General features: G+C 39.8%; 1 protein-coding gene across 1 annotated transcript; it reads left to right on the top strand.

The window, feature by feature from the left end:
* The first annotated feature begins 6,322 nt into the window (after positions 1-6,322).
* Positions 6,323-8,681, top strand: LOC129821216 (transcription factor Sox-21-B). The gene is made up of 2 exons (XM_055878599.1): positions 6,323-6,611; positions 6,817-8,681. Exon 2 carries the CDS (start codon positions 6,839-6,841, stop codon positions 7,568-7,570), a length of 732 nt encoding a protein of 243 aa, XP_055734574.1. The 5' UTR covers positions 6,323-6,611; positions 6,817-6,838; the 3' UTR covers positions 7,571-8,681.
* The last annotated feature ends 10,242 nt before the right edge of the window (positions 8,682-18,923 follow it).

The raw sequence follows: 18,923 nt of genomic DNA, 5'->3' as shown, positions 1-18,923 counted from the left end.
CTATGGTTTTGTGTGTGTCATATAAATGCAACTTTTCTTTATGTAGGACAATCTGGTGCATCTTGATAGACATATGGATGACAGAAAAGAGATGACCTTGCTCTAGTTCTGTGATGTTATTGTTTTACACACAGTGGAGGTGACCACACATAGGAGCTGTTTTTGTTCTTCCTTTCATTCAAATTGCATTCAGCGTTTGCCAAGTGACACTGGCAGGACATAATCCATTTGCAAATCCATTACATGTAAAGTTATCATTATACATGTTGTAAAATAGCTCTTGAAATGTGCGCTGGGTATTTTGAGTACATTTTAATAATGAATTTATAGGCCTAAACTTGTGATCCATGCATGTACAGTTGTATAACATTTATGTAAGGGTCACCATTGCTTCCAATACCCTGAGTCACATCCACACATCTAAAGTCAGAATAGTAAGGCTTTAACTGTGGCGCTATTGTGACACAGGTATTCACATCCCTTCAAGGCTCTATTTTCAGGCCCACAGTAACATCAGTAAAAGTATTAATACAAGTCAAAGGTTGAACAAGATAGATGTACTTTCAACCTTTACATAGAAGTGCCAACGTTGTCTCTGCTTGCCTTTGAGCTTGTGTACAATGTCACAGATGAACAAGGCATTCACTCTCTTTCGCAGAAGGACGATGGCACAATATGAAGGACCAAATAGCATGTCAGTGCGCTGCTACAGGTTCAAGGAGATAGGATCACTTTTTGTGTGCCAAACGGCCTCAATTCTGCCTCCACAGAAAAGGGGAGAGAGACTAAAAGAGGACTGAGAAAGAAGAGCCTTTGTGGGGGCTAAGGGAGAGGGTGGATGAAAAATTGCCTGGGTGAATCAGTTTCCCTCTGATCCCAACTGGAACTATACATGTATCTGAGAGATGAGCTATCTATCTATGGCGCAGCTGCTTTCTTCCCTGTGTGCCTGTGATGAGTTAGCAGGACCTGGTGATAAAGCTGATGGAGGGGGTGCTATCAGGTGGCAGGGTGGGTAATTACAACTCTCTATTTGGGCTGTGTAGCGATGCCGGGCTTGATAAGGAGGGAATAATGAGGAAAAGGGGGCAGCGATAATGCACCCGCTAAATGGTGGGAAATAGTGTATCATGGCAAAAGTCATCTTGATGCCTGCAGGGATACAAGTGTCTTCTTTGGGATTTAAACCATAGGACTCAGCAAGAGAGAAAATGTTTGTTTTTTAAGCTAACGTGTGCCCTGTGGGAGGTTGCCGGGATATCTGCGTTGAGGAAATCTGACTTTTTGACAAAAGGCTCTGAAGGTCGCTCTATAATGATTCAGGAGGTCTATTTAGCCGCCGCTGTTATTTAGTTTTGCCTCGAGGTGTGGCGGTATCCCTCAATGGAAGATTATATGTAATGCACTGGCACGACTTGGTGTTCTTATCAACCTTGGGATTTCCTTGTCCTCCCTCCTCTACAGCTCTTCTTGTTCCATAATGTGCTTTCAAACTTTTGCCATTATATGTTGTATCTGCCAATTCTCAGGTCCAAAAAGATTTGAATTGACAAGCACCCCCCCCCCCCTCCCCAGCCCCCAACAACCCCACATCAATTCAGATTCTTGCTGAGTGAAGCAGGTGAGTTGCTATTACATCCAGTACCACTGCTGTATCACTGCTAGACAAACAGTGTCTACAATACGGTAGAATGCAGCATTCTTCAAGGTAGAGGCCCCTTTACTTGGTTTACTTTCTTTACTGTTGCTTTGGTTAATGCTCCGCTTTTTGAGAAGATCATTTTTATTCATTAAATCGTCTTGATATGCATAATATTTAGGTTTTGGTGGGGTAAATGTGTTGGTTATTTACCACAGTAATTCACAGTAGAACAAAGACACTAAAGTCTGCCCTGAGGAGCAATAAAGACTGTATGATTAGAATAATTACAGAACTGGAGAAGTCATTTGGCACGTAGTGAATGTTTTAAGAACACATCATGCAAAATAGGTCACATTTTTTAAAAAATATATCCACAACAAAATATTAACTTTGCTCACATTAATTATGTATTTATTCCAAGCTCAACATGGCTCATTACAAGTAATGCTGGAGACCTTATTGTTGATTTGCCAAACCTGACATTACGTACCCTGACACTTAAGAACATTTACTAGGCATTGTATTAACACAGAACACATGAGACAAAATTACTTCTAATCTAAATGCAAACATCTTTAAATAGTAATCAATTGGATTTTACACACGACTGAACTGTTTAAGCCATTATCTCTATCTCAAAAGCTGACTAGGTATTTAGATAAGATTCTGAAGCAAACAGTATTTAATGGATGACAAATTGAGTTTCAATAGCGTCTGGCTCAGGAGATCATGCAGAGAACATTTTATCCTCTATGTTTAATTAGATTACATTGAAACTAAACAGCTTTCACTGCTCTGGCGTTTTTTCTTTTGAAATGTAAAGAATTCTGTCCTAATTTCTAATAGCTTTTTGTCATTGTACCCTAATTCTCAAAACACAGTATTGCTCAATGCAGATACACAAAATGGGCTATGTGAGGTAAGCTGGCTCATCTCTCGTACAATTATAGAGAAGAGAATATTGAGCCTGTTTCATTTCAACCTTATCCACAATATATCTCAATACCATCTCAACGATGCAAAACAAAACTGTTTAATTAAAATAAAAATAAAATGATGTGCTCATGCTTTACTGTACATTGACAAGCAGCTTTAGAAACAGGAAAAATAAGGATGGTTTGAAATGTTTTAAAGAAAAACACATAAACAACATGAATACCAGAACATGACCACCTGACTACCTTCCTATTGATCTAATTGGTATAGATCTACATATAGATTGCCTTACTCTCTTCCTTGTTGTCAGGGAGGGAGATGATACAGTAGGGTGAAAGGAAGAAGGCAGTGCTGTGATCATCCAAGCTGAAAGAAAAGGACCACCACATCAGCAACATGATCTGGACCCCTCCCTCTCCACATCTCCAACCCTAACCATGATAATGACCGCACTTTCATGTTGGAGTAAATATGGCCGAGTCCTGTGGTTTGAAGGGGTTGACAGTAGCTGGCTGCTGTTTACCCCAGATCAGTTTACTGTGTAAAAGAAAAGATGTCTGATACCAGGAGGACAAGTCATCTGCTCTCTAACAATTTCCTCTGTGGTAATGATTTGGATCTCTTCCCTCTCTGCTTTGGAGAATGACAGTAAACAACAGGGTGCAGCTATGCCCTGGTAGTGTAATTATCAGTGAAAGGAAAATGAAGAGATAAACTCCACATCCTCTAAGTGTCTTTGTAGATGGGGTTCTATATGTCAACTACAAGATCATAGGGTAATGTCCTTGTCAACTATGTAATACAGCACGCTGCATATTACATGCAAAGCTATAGGGATTTTGCTGCAAGTAAAATAACCAACTTGTGCTCCTATCTGCAAATTCTCTCACCTCTTACCCATTTCAGACTGTATGATGGCTAGAGCTTTGGAGTGAACTGTGCGCGATCTCTCCATAAAAATGTCCCCGTGTGCTTGTTGTGCTGTCTGCCTTCCATTTGCATGCAATTTTTCTTTTCAGCCTTATCACCAGACAGTGTGCTGTGAGGTGGGAGTGCTCTGCTCCCTTCGTTTCAGAGGATGGACCCAGGCTTTATCACAGGTAATTCTCCCACTCTCACTAGCTCATCTTGAATTATTTAACTGTTATTCCCATTCTAACCCAGGCCCCGGGAGAGGGAAACACAACAGAAAAAGCTTAAAAAAACACTAATTTACATCAATTTATTAGATCTTAATTACACATGTTTGCCAAGCTGGGAAATAGTGTTAATGTGTCATTTAAATAGAAAAGGAAATAAATGAATCATTGACAATCTGCTAAATCAAATAGGGGTGAGGTTCAGGTGTGGAAATACTAATTGAATTGAAGGTTTATTCAGCAAGCCCTTATCGTTTATAAGAACTATGGGCATTTTCAGTTAAGTCAATCTCTGGGTGCACACCATAATCTCCTGGTCATGCTTCAGCAACAGGCTATTATGATTCAGTAATTATACACAGTATTAAATACTGCTGAGTTCAGAATTAAATGTGTGTTTTATTTCCCCCCCAACAAATTGCAATAGTGGGGGAGTAACGTTTATAAGGTTCATGATTATGAGAGGATGAAAAACATAACTTTGTGTGCTCAATGGACTGTACGCTTACACACTTACTATCTACAGATGATAACTTTTCCCTTAACTTATTCATATAATTCATAGCTATTTGCGTGTTTGTGTCATAAAATGAGATGCTCTTCAGAATGATTCGCGCGGTTCACTGCTAGAATGTTATCTAAGGCAATGACAGCCCCACAATAGGAGCACACCACAGTGTTGAGAGACGCGAATACTTTCAGTCAAGGCAGCAGCTTGTCTCTCTCAGAAGCGTCATCGCGCACTTGTCAATCAGCGGACGGTCCTCTTGACGCGCATCATCTCCACCTGATCATCAGGTTTCCTCCAGGTTGAGACAATGAGCGGTCTTTCAGTGCCGAGGGCACTATTTCCCGGACACAATGATACAACATTATTCTCGCTCGTTTAGGCTTATTAAATTTGAAAACGTATATCACACCAACTGAGAGAAAACGACAGCAGTCAATGGAGCTGTATTTCCCTTCTAAATAGCGCATCCTATTGAGTTCATCCAATGTCATTCAATCACAACTTTTTTTCTTCCTTAATTGTTATCATGCATGATTTATAGCACATTATCTCAACGTATCGCATCAACCTCTCTCCTTCTATTACTGTTGATTTCAACACTGTAATGGCTGATGGCATGTGCTGGACATGAGAGTTTTCATGAGAATTAATTGAAATTGATGATAAGACTTTATATAGGACACAATTTATATGCAACAATAATAATAATGCTAATGATACTACTAGTAATAATAATAATACAAATAATAATATAGAAATTACAGGAGGAATAAGACTTAATATTGCCACTGTTCAGTTGATTACCAGCTGAGGTGTCAGAAATTTCGTCTCAGCCTACAAGTGCAAATCATTCTTGAAAGACGACTTTATATTTAATTCAATTTGGCATTAATTCATACACTATATCAAATAAAACGCACTGACTATAAATCGGCATTGTAAATTGTTTGATGCAGCCTTATTTTCACTTTCATTTTAATAATTATGCACAACAGAGAAGGTACGGGAACAAACCACTTAAACATACAATTTACTCAACGAGTCTTTCAGATAACTGTAATTGCTTAGTTGAATATTCGACAACCTAATTTCGGTTGTCGATTCGCCGCCCTTGGGAAAGTCTTTTGAAGTGAAAGTGAAAGGGAGAATTCAGGAAAAATAATTAATTTCACCAAGCACGTTTAGAGACACTCTAGCCTCCTCTGTATTTAGGCATATTTATGACAAAATGCTTTTGCACAATATCAGAAAATTAAAGAAGACATTCTTTACCACGTTATCTTGCGTCTAGACGTGTAACGTTTCTGTAATGTTTATGCCACCCATGGAGCATGGGACAGGCAGTAGCCTACCATTCAGGAGGAGATGAAATGACAATATAGGCTACTGTAGTTGTAAGAGCCAGTGCATATTAGACTATAACAGTAGGTTATTTAGATCAAATAACAAGTAAAGACAAAAGTTATTTAGAAGTAAAATAGTGTGCAGTCGGGGAAGAGGGAGAGAAAGAAGCAAGAGAGTAGAGCCTATCCACGTTTCCATCATCACCGCTCTTTCCCCTGTCATTGAGCGTCTTATGCAATCAATTGTTTTAAAACAAACCTTTTATTTAATTTATGGAAACCTCGTGCTCTTAGTCATCTGAAACTTACTGTATATCTTGGGCTGAATTTTCAACGTGCTTGGTGAATTACTAAAGCTAGGCCTAGACAACACTTCTCAGGAACAGTTCACTTTTGGTTGCAAGCCATGTATATGTACCTGAATATGTCTAACTATACTAAAATTAATACTTACCCCCCCAAAAAGTTTGCATTACTACTAATAATTACAAATGTATTATAATATAATAATATATCGTGATAAATGATCCTTATGATAATATGGATAAATTATCCTTATGATAATATGCTTTAAAGACCTGTGCGATTAACTTAACTATAAAGGGCATATAGGATATCATACAGCCAAGTATATGGTGATGCATTTTCCTCCGAGTCCCTGGTCCTCCTCGCGCTCAGGGTGGGATTAAAAGAGCGCTCAGTGTGTGTTAGACGTACTGCGCATGCTCCTGTGGCACTTTCACTACCTGCCTCTGAAAACCTTATTTCACATGGGGCAGCCCGGAGTTATCAACCATTTGCGTAAACGCTGGATTCAAGTGCTGAGTGGCGGTTAACAGTCTCTGGCGATAGCAGCAAAACAAGATAAGAACTGCAGCTCTAGATATATTGCCTTCTGTCTTCGATGCTATATTGTCCTCGTCGGATATCAACATGCATCAGAAAACCTAACTTTTATAGAGTTTCTCATCAGAACGCTGCGCATTGCTCTTTTCAAAACGGATATCTTACTACGGTGTGATGAAGCACTGATATTTTACGTAAGTAAAGGAAACATACTTTTTGAAGCATTTTATCTCACACAATAATGTATTTCTGCGAACTATATTTAATTGGATTATTTAGTTTTATTATATATGTAGGCCTATGTAACTTTGTTAGGCTTTGTTAGGCAAACTGAGACTTTACTGCCATTAAATATTAGAAAGAGACTTGACATATTGTCTGTTGTATTTACCTTTTCAGACCAAAAGTATTTTGTACCAACATGTCTAAACCAATGGATCACGTAAAACGCCCGATGAATGCCTTCATGGTTTGGTCTAGAGCGCAGAGAAGAAAAATGGCTCAGGAGAACCCAAAAATGCACAACTCCGAGATCAGCAAAAGATTGGGAGCAGAGTGGAAACTTCTCACCGAGTCAGAGAAAAGGCCATTCATTGACGAAGCTAAACGACTGAGAGCCATGCACATGAAGGAACACCCTGACTATAAATACAGACCTAGGCGGAAGCCAAAGACTCTGATGAAAAAAGACAAGTTTGCCTTCCCAGTGCCCTACAATCTTGGAGAGCACGACGCGCTTAAAGTTAGCGGTCTATCTCATGGAGCACTTCACGAGTCCCTATTAGGGAACCCAGACAAGGCAGCAGCGGCAGCGGCGGCCGCAGCAGCGAGAGTCTTCTTCAACCCGTCCATGACCACGAACCCCTATTCATTTTTTGACCTCGGGTCGAAGATGTCAGAGCTTTCCTCTCCATCGTTTCCTTACCCATCTCTGGGGTACCCTGGTGGCACGGCTTTCTCTGGAACTGGTAGTGTTGGTGGAACACACACTCACACTCACTCTCATCCAGCCCCGGGCAACCCAGGCTACATGATACCCTGTAACTGTACGGGCTGGCCCTCTGCGGGTCTTCAGCCACCGCTAGCCTACATCCTGCTGCCTGGCATGGGCAAACCTCAACTTGACTACCCTGCATATGCAGCGGCATTATGATAGCCTATATTGGATTTAGGAGACGTTTAAATGTGAAGAAAAAAATATTCATGCAAGAGTTTATTATGCATGCACAAACTTGTACATGTGATGAAGTGCTCGTTGTCTCAGATATCACATGTGTATGTATATTGATTAATGCCTTTATCTAAGGTAATTCTTATATAGCGAACTCTCTAAACTAATATTCATACATCTCCGGGCAAATCCCAGAGGGACAGAACAAAAGGATGGCAGAAATACTGAACTGGGGAGGAAAGGGTAGGAGATCTATTTGCCCGTGTCAATGTGAATACTCATTTGAAAGGTACCATATTTGATTTATATCTGTTGCAAATGCACCTGCTTGACTTGTTGTTATCAAGTAGGCCTAGTTTACTGCATCCCACAACAAATCAGATATAGGTAAACATGAACTGGCCATCATTTTCTTCATATATTGTGTCTGATACTTCAATATTGTTTATAGAGTCTAATCACTGGCTATTATGATTTATATTGTTGGTCAAGAAGGAATGATACTTGTTTGTCCGTCTGGCTTTCTTGTTTTAATCAGAATGACATAAGCCTGTAAATGTGTACAGATAAATGATGCTAATAGTTCATTTGCCATTAGGCTAGTGCTTGAGATAGAGCCTGGAACTGACTGGGTTGCTTGATTAGAAATCCAGTGTATATTTTGAGTTTTTAAACACTGTTTTATAGATGTCTGTACTATTTATTGTTTAGTGGAATGATTATGGTGACCCTGTCGATTGAACAGAGGACATACCTTGTCCTGTAACATTTGCACAGTAAATAGGAAGTGCTTATATTATGTAATTTATTTTAAAGAATGACGAGCCCAAAAGTTTTTTTAATTCGACTACAATCGTTCGCCTTTCTGTCAACATTGGCAAGACACAAAATGATCCCTGATCATTTTTGTTTCTTGAGACCTGTGCATTTACGTGCATAAGGAGCATCATTCGTTTTTACTAACTCTTAATGAAGTTGTCTGTTTTGTGTTTTATTTAACACCACTTACATGTACTTTAAACTCTTAAATGCTATTCTTTTCATTTGTTGAACAAAGGATTATAATAAAGCGTATGCGGACAAACAGAAAGAATCGCTGTAGTTCTTGTTGAATCGCTAACAAGATTTTTATCTGAATTGCCCTGATGTGGTCAGTCCAGGTGGAGTGTAAGGTATCCTCCAAAGGCCGCTTTTGTTCGTGTTGTGAATAGCATTACTCGGAAATCTAAATCAACCCATTGTAATCAAGAGCCAAAACCTGATTTATCACAATTTTAATCGTGAATAGGAAGGAAGATACAACTGAGTGGGTTCCTTTTAAGCCCTCTATTCCCAGTAAAAAAAGTGAGCTCTTCGGGCCTGTAGAACAGGCATCTCTTTGAGGTATAAAACAGGGCCTGAATTAGATCTAAGTGCCAGCGTCCAATTACAAAACACAACTAATGGCATTGTATTTTTCTTATTCAATGAAAATACTTCAATATTCTTAGCTATGGCACAGTTTATCACATCTGCTGTGTGTGCGCGTGTTGTGTGTCGGGGATATCTGAATTTATGCTCATTATGACATGTAATACATTGGGCATGTTATTCAAGCAAACTACCCCTCATAGATAACATTAAGAAGTTAATTCATATGGATCAGAGCGATTATGCAAAACTAATTTAGACTGTCCAGGGATAATTATCTCCGACACGGTTAATTAAATCCTTTCACCACTCTGGATTCTCTATTGTAATACTCCGATCACTTCTCTCCACGGAACTTCCTACTTTGCCCTGGAAATAACGCGCAATTGAGCTTCTTTCATGCAGTATAAAATAGAAAAATATCAAACATTTATCCTCTCAACATTATTTCTGCACATTTGAATGCTTCACGGGGGACTTTATTTGTATCTTTGGTCCCCATTCTGACACCAATATTTTATAACTTGCTGCTTGGCCTTATTAGATAATAGGCCTAAACATTAATAGACGAGAGTATAGGCTATTGTGTGATTTTATTTCGAAAACAGAAAGGATATGTCTTTTGACTGTTTTCTTGAAAGGTAAGCTAGCACTTTATCGTTTTTGGTTTGAAAGAAGATATTTTGAAAGGGCAGCCAACAGTTTGCTGACCAAAACGCCTGAGAAGGTCGCCAGGTTGATAAAAGAGCGCGCATTACCAGCTCAGTGACCATTTCCCTCTCTTTCTTTGCCCTTTTATTATATTTTACTTAAGGAAAGGGGGAAGAAACCCTGAAAGAACTTTTTCTTCACTGGGAGCGTTTAGACGGTCGAGGAGGTTTTGTCTGGGAACAAAACGTGGGTTGGGAGGTTTTTGTGAGAGTGTTGTTTGTTGAAGTGGAGCTCAGCAAAAAGCGGCTGCTTTCCCTCATTGTGATGAAAGCAATCAGTGGTATTTGGAAAACTGTTAGCATTGTGCACTTCTCTGTGTCCATTGTGGAGGATTTCTTTTCACAAGGTTTTTTTTCAGCCGATCCAGCTGGCCGGAGTGAATAGCACTGCAATGTGTACACGCTTTGTCCCTCCAAGCCCTTCAAGTAGCCCACTTTGAATGGAGTGAGTTGACACTGCATGACAGTGAAACAACACAATACAAAATACATGAGCACATGAATAGAAGCAGGAGCATAAATAAATAAAATGGGTGGCCAAAACTGGATAAACTGAATGACAAAACGGTGAAAGGGGAGCAAAATATATATTTAACACGCCAGATTAGCATTAGAATGCAATCTACAAGGCAGAACAATTGATGAATAGGTTACCCGGCCAAGAAAGAAATGGACTAAATGCCTTTTGAATAGATATGCTTTTTCTCCTTTGGAAGAAAATGGACTCAATGGGAAAGGTGGAGATGCAACTATGCAAATAACTAGGGGGAAACTTTTTTTCCCCAGAAAATCTTTTTCCAGAGTTGATTCCAAGATAGGCAAGTCATAGAATTACAGACTTCCAAGACTGAACTCCCTGAATGCGAGTGCCAGTATTGAAAAGGCCTAAAATCCTTTAAACAATCATGCTCATAAACAAGATTGGATTTAAATATAATTTCATTTAGAAAACAATTCTTAAAACTAAATGCACAAGACTGACTGAGGATCTTCATCAAATCCCTCAATCACAGCTCAAAATTGTATTTAATGTCTCTGATTACTTCAGCATAACCAAACTCAGTCTCATATCCAAAACCATGGCCGCAAAAACACCATCTGTCATGCAGGCTCACACTTGTAGAATCCAGAATGGCTGCGGTGGTATGTCTGTTATGTGACAGTCCAAAACATATTGTAGGGTGTACAGCATAAATCAAGCTTTGACCATATTTTTTTGAAATGGCATAATGTAGGCATGTGAACTGAGGGCAGTGTTTGAGATGGTCATCTCTGTCTGTCAAATTCATCCCGTGGGGAATGAAGGGTTGTACTTTGACCCTGCTGAGGTGAATATAGCCAACAGATCAGCATGGAAGGAAACGGCTTGTCTGCAGTTGATTATGCTGTTACACTTTTCGTCCAGACTTACATCTACCAGTATAATTCTATTCAGGTCTGAAAATAAATATTTTAATACACCTCTGTAAATAAACCACATGATTCTGATAAAAATTAGAAATACAGAATCTTTAGCTCTAACTAAGACAAGTGTCAAACTCATTCCATGGAGGCCCGAGAATCTAGGGGTTTTCACTTCTTCCTTGTACTTGACTGATCAATAAGGTCACTGATTAGTTAGGAACTCCCCTCATCTGGGTGTCTAGGTCTTAATTGGACACAACATTAAAAGGAAATAATGAAAACTAGCATACACTCGGCCCTCCATGGAATGAGATTGACACCCGTGCTCTAAGTGAACAGTGGTCAAGCAGCCTTGTGGCAATACGAGCTTTCTGTCTCGCTGTAATTGGCAGATGGTCACTTGCGTGTAGATAAGGGAAATTAAAATGGTACTAGGGCCTTCAATCAGATCAAGCACTAACCAGAAGTGGAACTACGTCGGAGCTGTCAAATCGTTGAGCAGCTGTTCTTGTGATCATTGTGTCGAAGCCACACCCATCTAGCGTTAGAAGTTCAGAACGAGAAAGTGGAGGTTATATATATACATAATATATATAATGACTCTCAAATTTAAAATCATTAAACAAAATAATGATGATTTCTATTTGCCCATGCTCAGGCATAGGGTTGCAAAATTCTGGAAACTTGAACTCTGGAATTCCCGAAATCCCGGTTGTAGGATTCCGGGTAGCAGGACATCCGAAATCCCAGTTGTAGGATTCCGGGTAGCAGGACATCCGAAATCCCTCACCCAGGATTTCTGGAAAACCAGGGAATGTATTGAAAGTTCCCAGAACTTTGCAACCCCTGCTCAAATAAAATAAAAGTGTATTGGTCATGTACACAGTTTTGCATATGTTATTGCAGATATAGTGAAATGCGTACGTTTCTAGGTCCAACAGTGCAGCAAAATCTGGCAATACAATAACAATACACACACAATTCCCACCCACCCCTCCCCACCAAAAAGAAAGAACAAGAAATGAAGACATATTGGAACTAGCAATATCGGAGTCCGGAACATAAATAAATAAATATATATGTATGTGAATGGTGTGTATAGACAGCATGGAGCAACAGTGCCTTCAGGAAGTATTCAGACCCCTTGACTTATTCCACATTTTGTTGTGTTACAGCCTGAATTCAAAATGTATTAAATGTTTTTTTATTCTATCACACATATATACACAATACCCCAAATTTGAGCAAATTTAATGAGAATGAAATGCAGAAATATATAATTTACATAAGTATTCAACCCCCTGAGTCAATACATGTGAGTCTTTCTGCCTAAGTCTCTAAGAGCTTTGCACAATTGGATTGTGCAATATTTGCACATTATTCTTTTTAAAATTCTTCAAGCTCTGTCAAGTTGGTTGTTGATCATTGCTAGACAGCCCTTTTCAAGACTTGCCATAGATTTTCAAGCCGATTTAAGTCAAAACAGTAACTAGGCCCATCGGGAAAATTCAGTGTCGTCTTGCTAAGCAACTCATGTATATTTGGCCTTGTGTTTTAGGTTGTTGTCCTGCTGAACGGTGAATTTGTCTCCCAGTGTCTGTTGGAAAGCAGACTGAACCAGGTTTTCTTCTAGGATTTTCCCTGTGCTTAGCTCAATTCCATTTCTTTTGATCCTAAAAAAACTCCCTAGTCTTTGCCCGATGACAAACATTTCCATAACATGATGCAGCCACCACCATGCTTGAAAATATGAAGAGTGGTACTCAGTGATGTGTTGTGTTGGATTTGCCCCAAACATAACGCATTGTATTCAGGACATACAGTTCATTTCTATGCCACATTCTATGCAGTTTTACTTTAGTGTCTTGTTGCAAACATGGTGCATGTTTTGGAATATTTTTTCTTCTGTACAGGCTTCCTTCTTTTGACTTTGTCATTTAGGTTAGTATTGTGGACTAACTAGAATCTTGTTGATCCAGCCTCAGTTTTCTCCTATCACAGCCATTCATCTCTGTAACTGTTTTAAAGCCACCATTGGTCTTATTGTGAAATCCCTGAGGTTTTCCCTTCCTCTCTGGCAACTGAGTTAGGAATGACGCCTGCATCTTTTTATTGACTGGGTGTATTGATACACCATCCAACATATAATTAATGCTCAAAGGGATAGTCAATGTCTGTTTTTTTTTTTACTCATCTTCCAATAGGTGCCCTTCTTTGCGAGGCATTGGAAAACCTCCCTGGTCTTTGTGTTTTGAAATTCACTTCTCAACTAATGGACCTTACATATGTAAGTGCGTATGTGTGGGGTACAGAGATGAGGTAGTCATTCAAAAATCATGTTAAACACTATTTTTATTAAACTACTATTATATATGATGAGCCATGACTAGAAAACAGTATATACAGTACCAGTCAAATGTTTGGACACACCTACTCATTCAAGGGTTTTTCTTTATTTTAAATATTTTCTACATTGTAGAATAATATTGATGACATAAAAAATGTGAAATAACACATATGGAATCATGTAGCAACCAAAAAGTGTTAAAAAAATCAAGGCAAAGCTGCCCTGATGACAGCTTTGCACACTCTTGGCATTCTCTCAACCAGCTTCATGAGGAATGCTTTTCCAACAGTCTTGAAGGAGTTCCCACATATACAGAGCACTTGTTGGCTGCTTTTCCTTCACTCTGCGGTCCAAATTATCCCAAACCATCTCAATTAGGTTGAGGTCGGGTGATTGTGGAGTCCAGGTCATCTGATGCAGCACTCCATCACTCTCTTTGGTCAAATAGCCCTTACACAGCCTGGAGGTGTGTTTTGGGTCATTGTCCTGTTGAACAACAAATGATAGTCCCACTAAGCGCAAACCATATGGGATGGCGTATTGCTGCAGACTGCTGTGACAGCCATGCTGGTTAAGTGTGTCTTGAATTCCAAATAAATCACTGACAGTGTCACCAGCAAAGCACCCCCACACCTCCTCCTCCATGCTTCACGGTGGGAACCACACATGCAGAGATCATCCACTTACCTACTCTTCATCTCACAAAGACACGCCGGTTGGAATCAAAAATCTAACATTTGGATTCATTAGACCAAAGGACAGATTCCCACTGGTCTAATGTCCATTGCTCGTGTTTCTTGGCCAAAGCAAGTCTCTTCTTATTGGTAGTGGTTTCTTTGCAGCAATTCGACCATGAAGGCCTGATTCATGCAGTCTCCTCTGAACAGTTGATGTTAAGATGTGTCTGTTACTTGAACTCTGTGAAGCATTTATTTGTGCTGCAATCTTAGGAGTAGTTAACTTTGATGAACTTATCCTCTGCAGCAGAGGTAACTCTGGGTCTTCCTTTCCTGTGGCGGTCCTCATGAGAGCCAGTTTCATCATAGCACTTGAGGGTTTTTGCGACTGCACTTGAAGAAACGTAAAAAAATCTGGACATTTTCCGTATTGACTGACCTTCAGATCTTAAAGTAATGATGGACTTTCATTTCTCTTTGCTTATTTGAGCTGTTTTTGCCATAATATGGACTTGGTCTTTTACCAAACAGGGCTATCTTCCGTATACCACCCCTTCCTTGTCACAACACAACTGATTGGATCAAAAGTATTAAGAAGTAAAGACATTCCATAAATGTACTTTTAACAAGGCACACCTGTTAATTGAAATGCATTACAGGTGACTACCCCATGAGGCTGATTTAGAGAATGTCAAGAGTGTGCAAAGCTGTCATCACGGCAAAGGGTGGCTACTTTGAAGAATTACAAATAAAAAATACATTTCGATTGGCTTTTTTAGTTTGCCGACATGATTCCATATGTGTTATTTCATAGTTTTGATGTCTTCACTAATATTCTATAATGTAGAAAATATAAAAAATATAGAAAAACCCTTGAATGAGTAGGTGTGTCCAAACTCTACAGTACCAGTCAAAAGTTTAGACACACCTACTCATTCCAGGGTGTTTATTTGTAATATTTTCTACATTGTAGAATAATAGTGTAGACATCCAAACTATGAAATAACACCCAAACTATGAAATAACACACATGGAATCATTTAGTAACCAAAAAAATGTTAAACAAATATATTTTATATTTTATATTATTTGCCTTGGTATTCTCTCAACCAGCTTCATGGAATGCATTTCAATTAACAGGTGTTTAAAGTTCATTTGTGGAAATTCTTTACTTAATGCATTTGAGCCTATCAGTTGTGTTGTGACAAGGTAGGGGTGGTATACAGTAGATACACCTATTCGGTAAAAAACTACGTCCTTATTATGGCAAGAACAGCTCAAATAAGAAAAGAGAAATTACAGTCCATCATTACTTATAAAACATGAAGGTCAGTCAATCTAGAACATTTCAAGAACTTTGAAAATTTCTTCAAGTGCAGTCGCAAAAGCCATCAAGCGCTATGATGAAACTGGCTCTCATGAGGACCGCCACAGGAAAGGAAGACCCAGAGTTAGTTACCTCTGCTGCAGAGGATAAGTTCATTACACTTACCAGCCTCAGAAATTGCAGCCCAAATAAATGCTTCACAGAGTTCAAGTAACAGACACATCTCAGCATCAACTGTTCAGAGGAGACTGCGTGAATCAGGCCTTCATGGTCAAATTGCTGCAAAGAAACCACTACTAAAGGACACCAATAAGAAGAAGAGACTTGCTTGGGCCAAGAAACATGAGCAATGGACATTAGACCAGTGGAAATCTGTCCTTTGGTCTGATGAGTCCAAATTGGAGATTTTTGATTCCAACCGCCGTGTCTTTGTGTGACGAAGAATAGGTGAACGGATGATCTTCGCATGTGTGGTTCCCACCGTGAAGCATGGAGGAGGTGGTGTGGGGGTGCTTTGCTGGTGACACTGTCAGTGATTTATTTAGGCACACTTAACCAGCATGGCTACCACAGCATTCTGCAACGATATGCCATCCCATCTGGTTTGCACTTAGTGGGACTTGTTTTTTTCAACAGGACAATGACCCAACACACCTCCAGGCTGTGTAAGGGCTATTTGACCAAGCAGAGTGATGGAATGCTATACCATACTTTGAAGAATCAAACATATATTTAGATTTGTTTAAAACATTTTTGGTTACTAAATGATTCCATATGTGTTATTTCATCATTTGGATGTCTTCACTATTATTCTACAATGTGGAAAATAATAAAAATAAAGAAAACCCTTCAATGAGTAGGTGTGTCCAAACTTTTGACTGGTACAGTGTGTGTGTATATATATATATATATATATATATATATATATATATATATATATATTGGGACCTTCATGAAATGGGGTCACCCATGGCTGAGCAGCCACACACAAGCCTAAGGTCATCATGTGCAATTCCAAGCATTGTCTGGAGTGGTGTAAAGCTCACCACCATTGGACTAGGGAGTAGTAGAAACCCATTCTCTGGAGTGATGAATCACGCTTCGCCATCTGGCAGTCCGACGGACGAATCTTGGTTTGACGGATGCCAGGAGAACACTACCAAGTTCCAGTAGCAATGGTCTAGCATCTAGTGGAAGCCTTCCCAGAATAGTAGAGGCTGTTTATTGCAGCAAAGGGGGGTTCAACTCCATATTAATGCCCATGATTTTGGAATGAGATGTTCGACTAGCACATGTCCACATACTTTTGTTCATGTGGTGTAGGCGGTGAAGTTGCCGTACCAGATGGTGATACAGCCAGAATGCTCTCAGCGGTGCATCTGTAGAAGTTCTGGGGATCTTAAGGATCAATCCGAATTTCTTCAGCCTCCTGAGGTTGAAGTGGCACTGATGTACCTTCTTTACCACGCTGTCAGTGTGAAGGAACCATTTCAGGTCCTCGGTGATGTGCATGCTGAGGAACTTGAAGCTTTTGACACTCCACTGCAGCCCGTCCATGTGGATGGGGGCGTGCTCTGTCTGCTTTCTCTTGTAGTCGACGATCAGCTCCTTCGATTTGTTAAAGTTGGGGTAGAGGTTATTTTCCTGGCACCAGTCCGCCAGGGATCTCACCACCTCCCTGTTGGCTGTCTCATCGTTGTTGGTAATCTGGCCTACCACTGTTGTGTTGTCAGCAAACTTGATGATTGAGTTGGAGACATGCATGACCATGCAGTCATGGGTGACCAGGAGGTACAGATGGGGGCTGAGCACGCACCCCTGTGGGGCCCCCGTTTTGAGGAACAGTGTGGCGGGGGTACTGTATTGTTGCCTACCTTCACCACCTGGGGTCTGCCCGTCAGGAAGTCTAGGACTCAGTTGCACAGGGTGGGTTTCAGACCCAGTGCCCTGAGATTAGTGATGAGCTTGGAGGGCACTATGGTGTTGAAGGCTGAGCTGTATTCGATGAACAGCATTCTTACACACTGTAGGTATTCCTCTTGTCCAGGTGGGATAGAGCAGTGTTCAGTGCAATGGCAATCGTCTGTGGATCTGTTGGGGCGGTATGCAAATTGTAGTGGAGTCTAGGGTGTTGGGTAAGGAGGAGGTGATACTTAACTAGCCTCTCAAAGCACTTCATGACAGAAGTGAGTGCTACGGGGTGGGTAGTCATTTAGTTCAGTTACCTGGGCACAGGAACAATGTTGAACATCAAGTGGGGACAACAGACTGGGATAGGGAGAGATTGAATATGTCCGTAAATACTTCAGTCAACTGGTCTTCACATGCTTTTAGGATGCTGCTTAGGATGTCGTCTTGGTTGGCAGCCTTGCAAGGGTTAACACGCTTGAATGTCTTACGTAGGCCACAGAGATCGGAAGCATACAGTCCTCGTGAGTGGCGAGGGCCCACGTCGGCAGCTCTGTGTTGTTTTCACCTGCTGTAAGAGACAAAACATATTTCCCATGTTTAATGAATTGGTTATTACATACTGACTCAATGAACACTACATGTGTGTTATTCAGCACATTGTTTAGTGTGGGTTACTGCTAATGGAGCCATAATAGGTCAAGTAAGCTAGAAAGTCAGCTTTATTTTTCACTGACTATAGGACAACATTTATCAGTAATTCAACTGAGGAGTAGAGGTCTACAAAGATATCATGTGTTGGCGATTCATGCTGTCTATACCATTATGTCTTGGATCTTGTGGTTAAGTAATGGCTGTGGAAATCTTTGCAGGGAACAACGTTTTTGTCATTATCTTGGATGGTAAACCTATGGGGTAAAACAATTCCCCTGTTACTCAAAATTACACAATCACCTTTGGTTAGAGGAGTTGTATTTACGTAATTTTATCAGTGTATTTGAAATGACAATCCCTCTTCAGATGAGGGGGGTCACACAAGATCAATGCAGTAAAGCACTGTAATTTCCCATAGATTACATAAGGCAATATGTCATTCATTATAAATGACTCAATAGTTAGTCATCTCTGAATTCATTGAATAATTTTGGAAATTGATGTTTAAAGTTATTTTATTTCCAGTTACAGAATAAATGATCAAAATAAGTCTCAAAACAAAGATGTTGTGTATTGTAAAAGACAATGTAGTGTATTTGAGAAAGAAGTCTCACCATTGTCAACATATGCAAATGTTTTTTTCTAGTTTCACATTATTTCAGCAAAAAAAGCAAAAAAACTTCCATCTGCATCTACATCAATTACATATTGAGCGGCAATGTAAAGGGTTCTCTCATAGGATTTCAAGCTTTGGCTGTCTCAGATTTTCATAAACCCCTTCTGATGCACTGATATCATTAGTGTCTGAGTGTTAAAGCCTTTATGTGCCTGTAAGACATTTGTAGAGGGGAGATTAGGCAAATTATCATACATATGTAGCGCTGGTTCAACTCTATGT

This window comes from Salvelinus fontinalis, chromosome 23 (assembly GCF_029448725.1).
Source record: "Salvelinus fontinalis isolate EN_2023a chromosome 23, ASM2944872v1, whole genome shotgun sequence".
Lineage (NCBI taxonomy): Eukaryota > Metazoa > Chordata > Actinopteri > Salmoniformes > Salmonidae > Salvelinus > Salvelinus fontinalis.
The sequence above is the reverse complement of the archived record's forward strand: the minus strand, read 5'-3'. Positions and strand labels throughout refer to the sequence as shown.

Excerpts from the sequence above, each read along its gene's own strand:
- LOC129821216 (XM_055878599.1), top strand. The coding sequence starts at position 6,839 with ATGTCTAAACCAATGGATCACGTAAAACGCCCGATGAATGCCTTCATG.